Source organism: Caretta caretta, chromosome 6, assembly GCF_965140235.1.
Source record: "Caretta caretta isolate rCarCar2 chromosome 6, rCarCar1.hap1, whole genome shotgun sequence".
Lineage (NCBI taxonomy): Eukaryota > Metazoa > Chordata > Testudines > Cheloniidae > Caretta > Caretta caretta.
In genome coordinates, this window is record NC_134211.1 from 102,781,130 (window position 1) to 102,796,796 (window position 15,667).

At 44.6% G+C, this 15,667-nt stretch overlaps 1 protein-coding gene across 7 annotated transcripts in view; it reads left to right on the forward strand.

The window, feature by feature from the left end:
• UNC79 (unc-79 subunit of NALCN channel complex) overlaps window positions 1–15,667 on the forward strand; it is a 149,815-nt gene that overhangs the window by 33,010 nt on the left and 101,138 nt on the right. For 6 of the 7 annotated variants that reach the window (XM_048854188.2, XM_048854187.2, XM_048854189.2 and 3 more), the window contains 6 exons: window positions 948–976; window positions 3,128–3,357; window positions 3,721–3,892; window positions 8,763–8,993; window positions 10,452–10,642; window positions 11,631–11,754. In XM_048854188.2, coding sequence (XP_048710145.1) covers window positions 948–976; window positions 3,128–3,357; window positions 3,721–3,892; window positions 8,763–8,993; window positions 10,452–10,642; window positions 11,631–11,754 — 977 coding nt within the window. The remainder of the gene's footprint in view (window positions 1–947; window positions 977–3,127; window positions 3,358–3,720; window positions 3,893–8,762; window positions 8,994–10,451; window positions 10,643–11,630; window positions 11,755–15,667) is intronic. The other variant, XM_075129841.1, reaches the window with a different exon arrangement.

The following is a 15,667-nucleotide window of genomic DNA, read 5'->3' on the forward strand; positions in this document are numbered from 1 at the left end:
TGTAGCCAGCCAGCTGTCTCTTGTTAATTTGATAGCTCTGCTTACCTGATATTTAAATGAATTCTCATTGTCTTTCAAAGTACTTTGGAATAAACTGCCCTATGGAGAAAACACCTTCCTTTGTTTAGGATGGGGTATCTCCTGTTTAACTGGAAACACATGATTTGTGCCATGGCTGAGAAAAAAAAATCCTGTTTCAGAGTGGTAGCCATGTTAGTCTGTATCAGCAGAAAGAACAGGAGTACTTGGGGCACCTTAGAGACAAACACATTTATTTGAGTATAAGCTTTCGTGGGCTAAAACCCACTTCATCGGGTGCATGCAGTGGAAAATACAGAGAGAACATGAAACAATGGATGTTACCAAACACACTAATGAGAGTGATCAGGTAAGGTGAGCTATTACCAGCAGGAGAAAAAATTTAAAAAAACCAAAACGCTTTTGTAGTGATAATCAAGGTGGGCCATTTCCAGCAGTTGATAAGAACGTGTGAGGAACAGTAGAGGGGAAAAAAACACGGGGAAATAGTTTTACTTTGTGTAATGACACATCCACTCCCAATCTTTATTCAAGCCTAATTTAATGGTGTCCAGTTTGCAAATTAATTCCAATTCAGCAGTCTCTCGTTGGAGTATTATGAAGAACTTTCCTTCAAATTACAGGCCCTGACTTTGCAGTCCCTTGGCAGACGAAGCTTCCATTAATTTCACTGGAATTTTCACTAGAATTCGACACATTGGCTGGGTACAGTTGACATCAATTATCTGATGTGTTCCAGATACAAGTAGGGAAACCTACCATATAGCTGGAGGAAAAGGATAATGTTTAGAAAGTCAAGTCAAACCCTGGAGGCTCTTTTTTTACAAACTTGTTTCTCCCATGGTTGCCGTGGTAAAGGAGAAAAGTGTTAGTACTGTGTTGATATTTTATATACCTTCCCCTTACAGCTGAAATTTCTGCTATATGTCAGAAGAAGGTAAGACTAAGTTGTTTCTGTGATGGGGCATGATTTGGTGTGTTTGTGCGTAACTTCATCCCATTACTGTGTGGTATATTTTTTGCCATCTGAAGTTTTTTCATTATGTATCCATTGCCACATTTGTTAAGGGGAAATGAAGGTGATTTATCAGTGAGATTTGTTTTGGCTCAGAATTGCTGCCATTTGACTTTTGATTTTGAGGGGTTTCCATTAAAATGATAACTTAACAAAGCAGTCTTATTTTGCAATTGATTTTACCAGTCTGTGTATAATACTACTTATAAAGAGGAGAGTATGAACTACTAATTTAAAATCCAAGCATTTTATGTATTCTGGGCCACAGTACTGAAGTACTGAATTAGTCCTTATTAGGCACAACTCCCATTATAGTCAGTGGATTTTTCGCTTAAGTAAAGACCAACTCAGTCTTCAGTATCGGACCCTACACAGAGTACTGAGAAACAAATCTGCTTGCAAAACATACTAGCAAAATTTTCTTAATAATAATTTAATAAGTATGGATAGACATGTTCAAGGTCTCGTGCTAGAGAAAGCTTATACATCGAGCCAAAATCTCAGCTGGTATAGATTGGCATAGCTCAGTGGAAGTCAGTTTATATTTCAGAAATTTTGAAAGTTACCCCTAATGAGTTGGTGTAAATTGGCATATCTCCACTGAAATCGATGAAGCTACATGGATTTAAACCAGCTAAGGATCTGGCCCTGTGTCAAAGTTCCTCCCCCACTCTGAACTCTAGGGTACAGATGTGGGGACCTGCATGAAAAACCTCCTAAGCTTATCTTTACCAGCTCAGGTCAAAACTTCCCCAAGGTACAAAATATTCCACCCGTTGTCCTTGGATTGGCCGCTACCACCACCAAACTAATACTGGTTACTGGGGAAGAGCTGTTTGGACACGTCTTTCCCCCCAAAATACTTCCCAAAACCTTGCACCCCACTTCCTGGACAAGGTTTGGTAAAAAGCCTCACCAATTTGCCTAGGTGACTACAGACCCAGACCCTTGGATCTTAAGAACAATGAACAATCCTCCCAACACTTGCACCCCCCCTTTCCTGGGAAATGTTGGATAAAAAAGCCTCACCAATTTGCATAGGTGACCACAGACCCAAACCCTTGGATCTGAGAACAATGAAAAAGCATTCAGTTTTCTTACAAGAAGACTTTTAATAAAAATAGAAGTAAATAGAAATAAAGAAATCCCCCCTGTAAAATCAGGATGGTAGATATCTTACAGGGTAATTAGATTCAAAACGATAGAGAACCCCTCTAGGCAAAACCTTAAGTTACAAAAAAGATACACAGACAGAAATAGTTATTCTATTCAGCACAATTCTTTTCTCAGCCATTTAAAGAAATCATAATCTAACACATACCTAGCTAGATTACTTACTAAAAGTTCTAAGACTCCATTCCTGGTCTATCCCCGGCAGAAACCAGCATATAGACAGACACACAGACCCTTTGTTTCTCTCTCTCCTCCCAGCTTTTGAAAGTATCTTGTCTCCTCATTGGTCATTTTGGTCAGGTGCTAGCGAGGTTACCTTTAGCTTCTTAACCCTTTACAGGTGAGAGGAGCTTTCCCCTGGCCAGGAGGGATTTCAAAGGGTTTTACCCTTCCCTTTATATTTATGACACCCTGTTATGTGTAACTTTCAAAAATTCTGAGCTATAATTAGGGAGTGAGAGAATTTTGCAGGACACAAGTATTAAATATTCAACAAAGTGAACTCCTTTTCCTTGCTGTATTTCTAGTTTGCTTCTGAGAATCACACTGCTCTGAATCGGATGGGTGGACTTAGAAATAAATTGGGTACAGGTGAACTGAAAATTAGATGCTATTATTACCTTTAGAGATTGGCCCAAGCCAGAAAGTTGAGGTTGTTGGCTGAGGCTTTGATTTGGCCCATTCCAGAGAAAGGAGACTATCCATGACATTCAAGTCTAGGTCTACATGTATCTTTGCTTGAAGTTTAGTAATGCTTGGCTCCGGGGATGTTTTGGACCCATCGCTAGTGAATTTTAAAAAATGCCAACATATTAGCTAGCTCTGTTATGTTGATTTTCATTCTCGTTTTCAGTTCCACTTACTGCCACATGTGGCATGATAAAATCTGTTTGTTTCCAGAACTGTAGCTCACATGTCAGAAGGGCTGTCGTCACCTGTTTCTCAGCAGGCTGCTGTGGCCGTCATGGAAACAGGCCGGTGCGCTACTGCAAAAGATGCCATTCAAACCATCACAGCAGTGAAGTTGGGGCAGCAGCAGAGACCCACCTCTATCAGACATCTCCTCCCCCAATCAATACGCGGGAGTGTGGGGCTGAGGAACTAGTTTGTACTGTGGAAGCTGTGATCAGGTAATGAGGCAAACAAACACACAGATCCTGACCCTCACACTTGTACTTGCAAATCCCAGGGCCAGGTTGTGATCCTAGTTTCACCAGCGTAAACTAGAGACTAGAGTGACTGCACTGAAATCATCCTGGTGTAGCAAAGATGAGAATCCAGCCAAGGGACTTGTACACATGTGTTTGAGTGGCAAAATTTGGCCTTGAAAGCTGGAACTTTATCTTATTTCATTATATTTTTTACCCTTCAAGGACACTGTGCACAGGGAGATGAATGAAATCTAGTGCTTTAACTTGTAATAGTCACTGACCAGCTACCTTCTTCCAGTGTAGGAAGGCTGAAGTACGGGCCACATTCCCCTTGTTTTGCAGCTTGCTGAAAGAAGCAGAGTTCCATGCTGAGCAGAGAGAGTATGAACTCAACCGCAGGAGGCAGATGGGCCTCTCCTCTTCCCATCATTCCTTGGACAACACTGACTTTGATAACAAAGATGATGACAAGCATGACCAGCGCATCCTGAGCCAGTTTGGAATCTGGTTCTTGGTAAGAGTTGCTTGCTGTTTCTCCCTCTCCCCTCTTTCTGTAGGGTCATCTGTCCTATCATTGACCTCACTCTTAAATTCATTTAGCTTAATTCAGTCATTTACCAGGAAAGGATTGATCTAGTTAAATTGGTGCCATTTTTATAATACAGACAAGCTCTAAGGTCACATAGCAGAGCTGGGAGGAGAATCCAGATTCCCTGACTGAGTTACTTGCTGTCATCATTGGATTACAAGTGCACCTCTATATGATGTTACATACCGTATCTTTGTAACTGTTCTACAAAGATATGTTTTACACTATTTCTAGGTAAAGGCAAAGGTATTCATTATTTTTTTTCTAATGTGCATAACTAGTTTATAAGAGTTCAGTCTTTGGTGCTTTCCACTGTCTTCAAGAACTTCTGTGTTTCTGCTGACACATCCCAGACAGTGAATTTGTTACTATGGTATTATTGCTCCTTTCATTACGAAGGATAAAGATTTGTTATCTTTATAATAAGCAAATACTTTAGGCTCGTTAGTTCTTTTCTCATGATTTGCATGACTGGATAACAAGAGGAGTTTGTCTTGCTAGAAGAAATCTGTTTTCACTCTTTCTGCTTTCAACAGTCTGCCCCTTTCTTCTGTTTCAGACACAGAAGTTATTGAAGTGCTCCCAGCACTGTTCACATTCTCTTCTCCCTGTGTAAGAAGGTTTTTCCTTAAGTTTAGTTTCCAGAAATTCAGTTGTAGTTTTAGTGACAAACGTAACAGGAGCACTTCTGCGTACGCCAGAGTGAGGAAGCACAAGATACATATCATTTTAGATACCATTTAATTTTAATTTGTTTTTCATTACTTCTCCATTGCTTGATGTCTTGCCACTACACATTTCCCAAATTAATTGTCTTTCTTCTTCACCATCCCCACTCACTTTTAAATCTATTTCAGTCTTGAAAAGATGCTTTCCAGCCTCTGCCCTGCTTCTGCCAAATAAGACTCTGTGAATGTTTGCAACACACCCTCGCAGTCCATATTAAACTCATCCACTAGAGAGTTTTGTTTATTACAAAATTGAAATTCAGCCCATGTTAATTCAAGGTTTGCGAAGGTTCATGCACTGTTTGCTTGAATCTGTGCTGATGAACTCCCCAAAGCCTAGTGTATCTGGATCAAAGTAATGGGGCATTTGTGCTTTAAAGATTTTTTTTTTTTAAGTCTGAAACCAGGTGAAACAGATTTTGATGGAGTTTCACTCTGAATTTTGGTTTGATTAAAACCTGCAATTCAGAATGAAACTCGGGAGGTACAAATCCACATTGACTAAAGCTGATGGAAAGGTTTGTATTAGCTGCTGTAACCACTTAGGGTATGTCTGCACAGCAGCTGGGAGTATGCTTCCCATGTGGGTAGATGGACATATGCTAGCTCTGCTTCAGCTAGTGCACTAAAAATAGCCAAGTAGCCGTGGGTCTACCCACGCTGGGAAACATGCTACCAGTTGCAATGTAGACATACCCTCAGTTTCATACATCTCTACCATCTGGGCCTATACCACCAGTACACACTTAGCCAAAAGCTCTTTACTTGTTCCTTGAGGAGCGATCAAAATTTTACATAGCCAGCACCACATCTTAAAACAGAAATTATGTTGTGGACAACTCCCTTCTTGTTTGCAATCATGTAGGCCTTCTCCCTTCCCATTTGGACTGCATAACATCACTGTGACAACCACAGCAATTGCCCGTATGGAAAAGTAACATTAAGCAAATATTTAATGTGATTTAAGTGTCTTTTAATGTGGAAATAAGGATGAGGCGACAGCACCATGTAACCAGCCTGCTGTCTGTGGTCCATAGTTTGAGAACTTCTGCTCTAGGCATTTTAACCAGTAGTTTAACCTATTTTATCTGCAAACTATTTGTAGAGTGTGGAGTAAATCTTCTTGCCTCAGAGTTCCTTCTGGAGGAGAGAACCAAGGTGGTGTGTTGGTGGTTCCACTCAGCCCTGTTGTATGTGGCTGTAAGAAGTTGCCTAAGGACGCTCTGCTTTTGTCGCCTTTAGTCCCAGCCGTGTGTCTGAGTACCCTCTTTCCTCATGCCACACCTGCCTCTGTGCCTTTTTTTCATGCAGCCCTGTTATGTCTAGTCCCCATTCAAGACTTGGGCCACCATGCCTCCACCCTCTGTACCACTGAGTCCAGTTCTTCAGGGGCATTGATAAACTACAGTATTGAAATATATGCTTTATATAGAACAAAAGAAATTTAAAAATCCCTGTGGGGCCTGATTCATCTTCCACTGACTCTGGTGAAAAACAGGAGTAACTTCATTGAATCAAATGAATACATTGCTTGTAAAATGGGTGTGAAAGGAGAATCCACTTCTACTAACTCTCTGGGTTTTCAGACTCAGCTAGAGGAAAACTCATAGGTACCAGGAAATCTCTTCTGATTGGCTGTCCTTTCCCATTTACCCACCTCTTGGGGAAGGAGAACCCAGAGCTGCTGCATAGGCTAAATGGACAGCTCATTCCATCAGCCTGTGTAGCAGGCAGAGGTTGCCCCTGGCCTCCCAGCAGGGTAAACAAAAGGGCTGAGCTATGGTGAACCCCCCAGGCCTTTGATCTCTGAGCATGCTGGGATGCAGCTTCCCCCTGCCAGCTCTGCAGCTCCCCATACGCCCTATCCCCCAAGTATTTTTAACCACTTCCCAGCATCCCCATATTCCTCTGCTGCCTTCATCCTCCCCATTTACCCCCAATCCACCATGTACCACTGACCTCCCTGTGATTCCTCCACCTGATCCCCACCATGTCTCTGACCCTTTGTCCCTAATACCAAACCCTGGGTACCAGCTTCCCCTCTTACGTCAGAGTCTTCTGGGAGGGGCCCTGATGGGCTGCCCTCTCCTCCTGGCTTCAAAGGGTGCCCAGCTGCCCTTTCCAATCTCTAGTCTTCAGGGGGCCATCAAGAGGGGTCACTGTTCACCAGCCAATCCAGAGAGAGCACATGGGGATCAGAGGGGAGGGCAGGGATGGCACAGAGTCCTTCACCCGCCTTGCCGTGCTCACAAGCTGAGTCCTGCTGGTCTGGGAGTAGCTCCAAAGGGGTTTGATGGTGAGAGGTGTCTCCCTAGGGTGGGTAGGGAAGCCCTGCCCAAGAAATAGATATGCCCCAAGCCTGCAGGGTGGGAACTGGCAGGGCCCAGAGTTTAAGCAGGGCTGGGACCTGCTGGGTGAGGGTAGAAAGAGTATCTCCCAGCCCGATGATTGATCCTGGGGTGCGCGCGCGCTCTCTCTCTCTCTCTGAATTGTGGGGATGTAGTGATTGCCCTTGGCAGCCCCCCAAAGTCTAGAGATTGGGGACAGCAGGAGAGGAGGGCCACCTACTGAGGCCTATAGACAGGTGCTGTCCCAGGGCACCTCCACATGATCTGGGTGGCCCTGCAGGTACCCTGCCTCAGTTTCCCACTGAGTTCCCAGAATAATCCAGTCACAACAAGGTCTTTGAAACCATATTCCCCCTCTTCTGGAGTCTAACTTATTAAGTAGCATCCAGATCCCTAAATGACCCCTTTCTGCTCACCCCTCAGGTTTAGGGTGGCACAGTCCTCTTTGGGACTGTGTTGCCAGTACTGGCTTCCCTGGCCTGTAAACTCTCTCCTCTGGTTCAGGGATCTCACTGCCTTCCTTCCTTGAGCTATGTCCCAGTTGAGCTCTTCCCCCTCAGCAGCTGTGTGGCATCAGCCTGTCCCTTTGACTGGGCTTGGAGCCTCTCAGTCAACTAATTACACTCTGGGCCTCCCCCATGTGGGTCTAAGAACCCCAAACCCTTCTGTGCTGGCTGGGGCTACAAGGAGTCTTGCCCCAGCCATTCTACAAGGCTCCTAGTCTCAGGCCCTTAAAAGGAGCACTGGTCTGGGATGGTCTTGTACTATCTCTGTCTCCAACACTAACTACTCCCTGGGACCATCTTCCTCTCCCCCAGTAACTGCTTCATTTGCTTCCCAGAACACATGGAATGGGGTGACTACCTCCTCGGGCCTTAAAGGGCCAGCACCCATTTACAAGGCCTCTTCCAGAAGGCTGAGGAAAGGGGAGGGGGAGCTGGGGCCCTGGGGTGTGGTGTTAAGGTATGGTGTAGGAGGGCAGAGACATTTATGCAAATATATGTAAATGAGACCCTTCGGCTTTCTGTTTACAAATGTTGGCAGGTCTGAGAGTTAGGCCCCCTAACTCTGAAGGTGTTTGCACTACTGACTCAAATGATGATGTGACCTTACTGTCTTCACCCTCCTAATATCTCCTTGTCTAAACTTCGAGTGTAAGCACTTTGGGGCAGAGATTCCAATCTTGTTTTGTATCGAGTTGTGTCCATCTATGGTGGTTAAAACAGTTTTCTCTGAAAGCTGAAGGCCGCTTTATATTCATAGGAGGTGTAGCATATAGGCAACAGCAGTACAAACTTCCCTGCTCTGTTCTGTCAATGTGCCTCATCCCTGACCTTGAGGGAACATCTCTTGATGGTAGAGTGAAAAATCAATGATTTTACTGAACGCCTATGCAAACCTAGGCCTCTGCAGAGACTGACAGCAATGGTGCCAGTTAGCATCAAGTGAACACTTTTCCATTAGGAACTGGACAGAGATCAGCAATTCATTTCAAAGAGACTGTCAGATGATAATGCTTTTCAGTTAATACACACCTGAGCTGCAGTCGTACAAATACTGAGAAGCAAGTAGCTCCATTACCCCATTATCAAGATGCAGAGTGGAATCTCAGAGAAGATGAAGAAACTTATAGAAAATGGTACCATCCCCTCCCCACCAGCAGTTACCACAGTATCTTGGGATAAATGGAAAATTAGGTTTGTTTTTGCTGTCTTCCAGGTGAGCCTTTGTACTCCCAGTGAGAATACTCCCACAGAGAGCTTAGCTCGCCTGGTTAGTATGGTCTTCCAGTGGTTTCATTCCACAGCTTATATGATGGATGATGAAGTTGGTAGCCTGGTGGAAAAACTCAAACCTCAGTTTGTCACCAAGTGGCTGAAGACCGTTTGTGACGTTCGATTTGATGTCATGGTTATGTGCCTACTTCCTAAGCCAATGGAGTTTGCCAGGGTAAGAACATTTTCTGTATTTTGTCCAAAGATTCTATGAAAGCCATAACGCTTGAAGTCTTACTGTGGTATATTCAGAAACTTTAAGGAACAAATTCTGCCCTCAGATCAAGGCATACAGGCCCAGATCCATAAGGGTAGTTAGGCACCTAACTCTCTGAGACAGGGTGCTCTACTCACTGCAGGATGGTGCCTCCTCCTGGCCATCTGGGGATTAGCTTAACATAGCCAAGGGCCCTTCTTGTGGTTGCATTCCATCTCTGTCTCTTGCTCTTGGTCTGCAACCCTTCTCTCACTCCAGGAGCTGCTGCTGTCTCTTCATGATGGCACTCCAGCCAGGTCATTCAACGTTCCTCCCTTCCGGGGTTGTGTACCAAAGTCCCTGCTCACCAGCAATTTTAGGCAGTCCTCCCATTCACTGCCCCAGGTGCCACTCCCTCAGTAGCTAATGGGGAAACTGAGCCCACCCTCTACTGCAGGTTCCAGCTCAGGGACCTCTAAACGCCAGTCAAGGTGTGGTTCCCTCCTGCACCTTGCTGCCTTTCCCTGGGCCTCTTCCTTATCTCCGGAGAGCTGGATTCAGAAAAGAAGTTAGGCGTGGTTATGTTGAGTGTCAGAATGCCTAACTTTTAAGCACCTAAAAAATCACTGCGATACACAATGCCTGAGTTAGGCACCTAAACTCCTATACAATGAATGTGCAGAGGCAGGCACCTTAGAATTAAATAAAACAAAAGCCCCCAGCATGCTAGGCAGGAAGCCAGCTAGCCAGTGGGAGGTGCCAACAAGACAGGCGTGTGATAAGCCCTATCCTACTGTCAGAAATAGGCACCTATCTCTGCTTGCAATTCTCAGCTGTGAGCACTCCTGAAATTAGGCACCTATACCATTATTGTTGGTGGTACCACTACCCGCCCTGTAACTTTTAGCCCAGTGGTTAGTGCACTCACTTGTGATGTGGGAGACCCAAGTTCAATTCCCCATCTCTGCCAGTGGGGGAGAAGGGATTTGAAGTGGGGTCTCCCACCACCCAGAAGAAGGCTCTATCAACTGAGCTATGGGATATTCTGATGTGGGGCTCCCTCACTCTCTCCTGTTGAAGTTTGGATAAATAATGAAAGTGGACTGGACCTGGTGTCTTCTACCTTCCAGCTTGCTACCCTAATCACTGGACTACGTCTTTCTGTACTGTGGATAAATACTTAAGTAGTCATTGGGCCAGACAGGGAGAACTGCATTTAAATCTTCAGTTGCACTTCAGTTTCCCCTGGATCATATGGGGAAAAAAAAAAAAAAAGCAGTTCCCATGGCTGAATCTGAAATATCCACAGAACTTTACTATTGATCAATCATCATGATTTAATGTCTGTAAGGTGCCATGCAAATATATGATGCTACATGAATAACAAATGCAAGAATTATAATAGCTAATAAACACTATTCCTGGAAATGTCCTCAGGTTGGTGGATACTGGGACAAATCCTGTAGCACTGTGACACAATTAAAGGAAGGTCTGAATCGCATCCTCTGCCTGATTCCATACAATGTAATAAACCAGCCTGTGTGGGAATGTATTATGCCAGAATGGCTGGAAGCCATTAGAACAGAAGTGCCTGATAATCAACTGAAAGAGTTCAGGGAAGTACTAAGGTAGGTAAACAGGTACTTGAGCTGTAACAGTGGTGAGTATATTAATCAACAAGGGTTTTAGCACAAGAAATTGGTGATGTTGAATAAAAATGGCTTTTAGAACTGCTTTGTTTATATGCAATAGAAGAGACAGTGACTAGATGCAGCTGAGTCATTAATAAATTAAAGTTGGACCTTAACTGGAACATTTGATCCAAAGTTCCACAGTATCATTGGATCTGTATCATGATCCAAAAGTAGGGCTAGATTGACCTTTGCCCTGAGCGGACAACACGTCCAGTTGGTTCCGGCACAGTAGAGAGAGCAGCCTCCAGGGAAGTGCTACTTCTCCCTTACAGGTGGGTCTGGAGTGGGTATGCAGGGGTGGGGAATGGGCAGAGCCCTGGCTTGTGCTACCCAGCACAGCTGAGCTAGCACAGAAGTGGAGTAGTCTGCTACTGGTTGAGCAAATTACTTCCCCTCTGGAGTAAAGGAGAAGCCAGGGTGTGTGCTCTCAGAGTCCCAGTGCCCTGTTTCATGCATTCTGGGACAGTGCAGCTACACAGTGCCTCTTAAACTTACAGTCGATCCTTAGTGGCTGAGGCCTGTCTCCAGTATGAAATGCATTTTGGTGGGGGAAAGGTAAGGAGAGAACTATTTCTATGTGTTGGAGATAGAGAAAGTCATCACTAACAGATGAAAATATTTCTGTTCACTAATCTCTCCAATCCATCTGCATCACTCAACTGAACACTCTTTGAAATTTAATTTGAATTGTTATGATGTATGACAGACCCACCAAACTCAGGAATAACTCCCAGGAGTCAGAATGACAATTGCAGGTGACATACTCCTTGTGTGATGCAAAATGAGCATGCAAGTGATACGCTACTGAGGTGTTCGTATTATTTAGTTGTGATTGGTATTCTATTAATTGTCCATGTACAGTCTATGTACTGCACATAACAGCAAACCAATGATCATATATCTTTGTTGTTCTTCTTTGCAGCAAAATGTTTGATATTGAGCTTTGCCCACTCCCTTTTTCCATGGAGGAGATGTTTGGCTTCATTAGTTGTCGATTCACGGGCTATCCTTCCTCTGTGCAGGAGCAAGCTTTGCTCTGGCTGCATGTAAGTGACTATTATGGATAGGTCATGCTGAAGCAGCTTACTGGGGTTGTAATTAGAAATGGGTGAAATGGTTCAGACATAAAAGAGCTATCTTGAACTTTCACACATCTCTGAATCAAACCTTTTTTAAGAGTCAGGAAGTCTTTTTCTTTTTCGCTTACCCCCAGTGCAAGCAGATAGGTAGCTCACTGCCTACAAGGGAGGCTAGATGTCACTCTCCCATCTCAGGTGATAGGTCTCAGCTTTTGGTGGAAGGCTAGAAGCCCGTTTTTCCTTTGGCTGTAGGTTGTGTCTTGAGGGTAGGCCCAGCACCTCTGCCTCTTCCCCAGCTGTACTCTAGGGTCTGCACCTAATTTGCTTCGTAGACTGCCGAATGACTTCAGGAACACTTAAGCAATTTTTAAGGGTCCTTTTTTGTGAAGAGCCAGATTGGATTTCCTTTGGAGTCTATCAAAACCACTTGTTGCCTTGACTCCACTGCTCCTGTGTACCAACCCATAAACCTGGCCGGCTGGAGTGAAGAATCATAGAATCATAGAATATCAGGGTTGGAAGGGACCTCAGGAGGTCATCTAGTCCAACCCCCTGCTCAAAAGCAGGACCAATCCCCAATTAAATCATCCCAGCCAGGGCTTTGTCAAGCCTGACCTTAAAAACTTCTAAGGAAGGAGATTCTACCACCTCCCTAGGTAACGCATTCCAGTGTTTCACCACCCTCCTAGTGAAAAAGTTTTTCCTAATATCCAACCTAAACCTCCCCCACTGCAACTTGAGACCATTACTCCTTGTTCTGTCCTCTTCCACCACCGAGAATAGTCTAGAACCATCCTCTCTGGAACTACCTCTCAGGTAGTTGAAAGCAGCTATCAAATCCCCCCTCATTCTTCTCTTCTGCAGACTAAACAATCCCAGTTCCCTCAGCCTCTCCTCATAAGTCATGTGTTCCAGACCCCTAATCATTTTTGTTGCCCTTCGCTGGACTCTCTCCAATTTATCCCCATCCTTCTTGTAGTGTGGGGCCCAAAACTGGACACAGTACTCCAGATGAGGCCTCACCAATGTCGAATAGAGGGGGACGATCACGTCCCTCGATCTGCTCGCTATGCCCCTACTTATACATCCCAAAATGCCATTGGCCTTCTTGGCAACAAGGGCACACTGCTGACTCATATCCTGCTTCTCGTCCACTGTAACCCCTAGGTCCTTTTCCGCAGAACTGCTGCCTAGCCATTCGGTCCCTAGTCTGTAGCTGTGCATTGGGTTCTTCCGTCCTAAGTGCAGGACCCTGCACTTATCCTTATTGAACCTCATCAGATTTCTTTTGGCCCAATCCTCCAATTTGTCTAGGTCCCTCTGTATCCTATCCCTGCCCTCCAGCGTATCTACCACTCATCCCAATTTAGTATCATCCGCAAATTTGCTGAGAGTGCAATCCACACCATCCTCCAGATCATTTATGAAGATATTGAACAAAACCGGCCCCAGGACCGACCCCTGGGGCACTCCACTTGACACCGGCTGCCAACTAGACATGGTGCCATTGATCACTACCCATTGAGCCCGACAATCTAGCCAACTTTCTACCCACCTTATAGTGCATTCATCCAGCCCATACTTCTTTAACTTACTGACAAGAATACTGTGGGAGACTGTGTCAAAAGCTTTGCTAAAGTCAAGAAACAATACATCCACTGCTTTCCCTTCATCCACAGAACCAGTAATCTCATCATAGAAGGCGATTAGATTCGTCAGGCATGACCTTCTGTCATAAATATAAAGGGAAGGGTAAACCCCTTTGAAATCCCTCCTGGCCAGGGGAAAGCTCCTCTCACCTGTAAAGGGTTAAGAAGCTAAAGGTAACCTCGCTGGCACCTGACCAAAATGACCAATGAGGAGACAAGATACTTTCAAAAGCTGGGAGGAGGGAGAGAAACAAAGGGTCTGTGTCTGTCTGTATGCTGCTCTTGCCAGAGACAGAACAGGAATGGAGTCTTAGAACTTTTAGTAAGTAATCTAGCTAGGTATGTGTTAGATTATGATTTCTTTAAATGGCTGAGAAAAGAATTGTGCTGAATAGAATAACTATTTCTGTCTGTGTATCTTTTTTGTAACTTAAGGTTTTGCCTAGAGGGGTTCTCTATGGTTTTGAATCTAATTACCCTGTAAGATATCTACCATCCTGATTTTACAGGGGGGATTTCTTTATTTCTATTTACTTCTATTTCTATTAAAAGTCTTCTTGTAAGAAAACTGAATGCTTTTTCATTGTTCTCAGATCCAAGGGTTTGGGTCTGTGGTCACCTATGCAAATTGGTGAGGCTTTTTATCCAACATTTCCCAGGAAAGGGGGGGGTGCAAGTGTTGGGAGGATTATTCATTGTTCTTAAGATCCAAGGGTCTGGGTCTGTAGTCACCTAGGCAAATTGGTGAGGCTTTTTACCAAACCTTGTCCAGGAAGTGGGGTGCAAGGTTTTGGGAAGTATTTTGGGGGGAAAGACGCGTCCAAACAGCTCTTCCCCAGTGACCAGTATTAGTTTGGTGGTGGTAGCGGCCAGTCCAAGGATAACGGGTGTAATATTTTGTACCTTGGGGAAGTTTTGACCTAAGCTGGTAAAGATAAGCTTAGGAGGTTTTTCATGCAGGTCCCCACATCTGTACCCTAGAGTTCAGAGTGGGGGAGGAACCTTGACACCTTCCCTTGGTGAATCCATGCTGACTGTTCCTGATCACTTTCCTCTCATGTAAGTGCTTCAGGATTGATTCTTTGAGGACCTGCTCCATGATTTTTCCGGGGACTGAGGTGAGGCTGACTGGCCTGTAGTTCCCAGGATCCTCCTTCTTCCCTTTTTTAAAGATGGACACTACATTAGCCTTTTTCCAGTCATCTGGGACTTCCCCCGTTCGCCACGAGTTTTCAAAGATAATGGCCAATGGCTCTGCAATCACAGCCGCCAATTCCTTTAGCACTCTCGGATGCAACTCGTCCGGCCCCATGGACTTGTGCACGTCCAGCTTTTCTAAAGAGTCCCTAACCACCTCTTTCTCCACAGAGGGCTGGCCGTCTATTCCCCATGTTGTGATGCCCAGCGCAGCAGTCTGGGAGCTGACCTTGTTAGTGAAGACAGAGGCAAAAAAAGCATTGAGTACATTAGCTTTTTCCATATCCTCTGTCACTAGGTTGCCTCCTTCATTCATTAAGGGGCCCACACTTTCCTTGGCTTTCTTCTTGTTGCCAACATACCTGAAGAAACTCTTCTTGTTACTCTTAACATCTCTCGCTAGCTGCAGCTCCAGGTGCGATTTGGCACTCCTGATTTCATTCCTACATGCCTGAGCAATATTTTTATACTCTTCCCTGGTCATATGTCCAACCTTCCACTTCTTGTAAGCTTCTTTTTTATGTTTAAGATCCGCTAGGATTTCACTGTTAAGCCAAGCTGGTCGCCTGCCATATTTACTATTCTTTCGACACATCGGGATATACACAACCCATGTGTGCTTCCCCTCTGTACTGAGCAGCTACTTGGATGATTGTCCCTCAGAGATTCATCCTGCAGAGTGCAGCTCCCCTTAAGGCCATGTGCATTTTACAATAGTTGACCTTTTGCGAATAACACTTATGTCCATTGTTATTGCTCCTGCACCGATGAGAGTTACTTGCAGTCAATGCTAGGTGACCTATTTGCAGAGAACAATTTAGTTGATGGCTGTAATAGTTTTTTCTGTTGGCAAATTTTCCACCAACAGATTGTGACTTTTGCAGATTTGCTTATTAACAGCTGTTCGATGACTAGTTTGAGCAAGCACAGTTTTGTCTTTGGTTTGTTCATGAAGGGGTCACTGTGAGAATTCCCTCTTGGTGATTTGCTGCATGTGATGGGTCCCTTGAGAACTGGAAGAGGCCCCGGTCTGT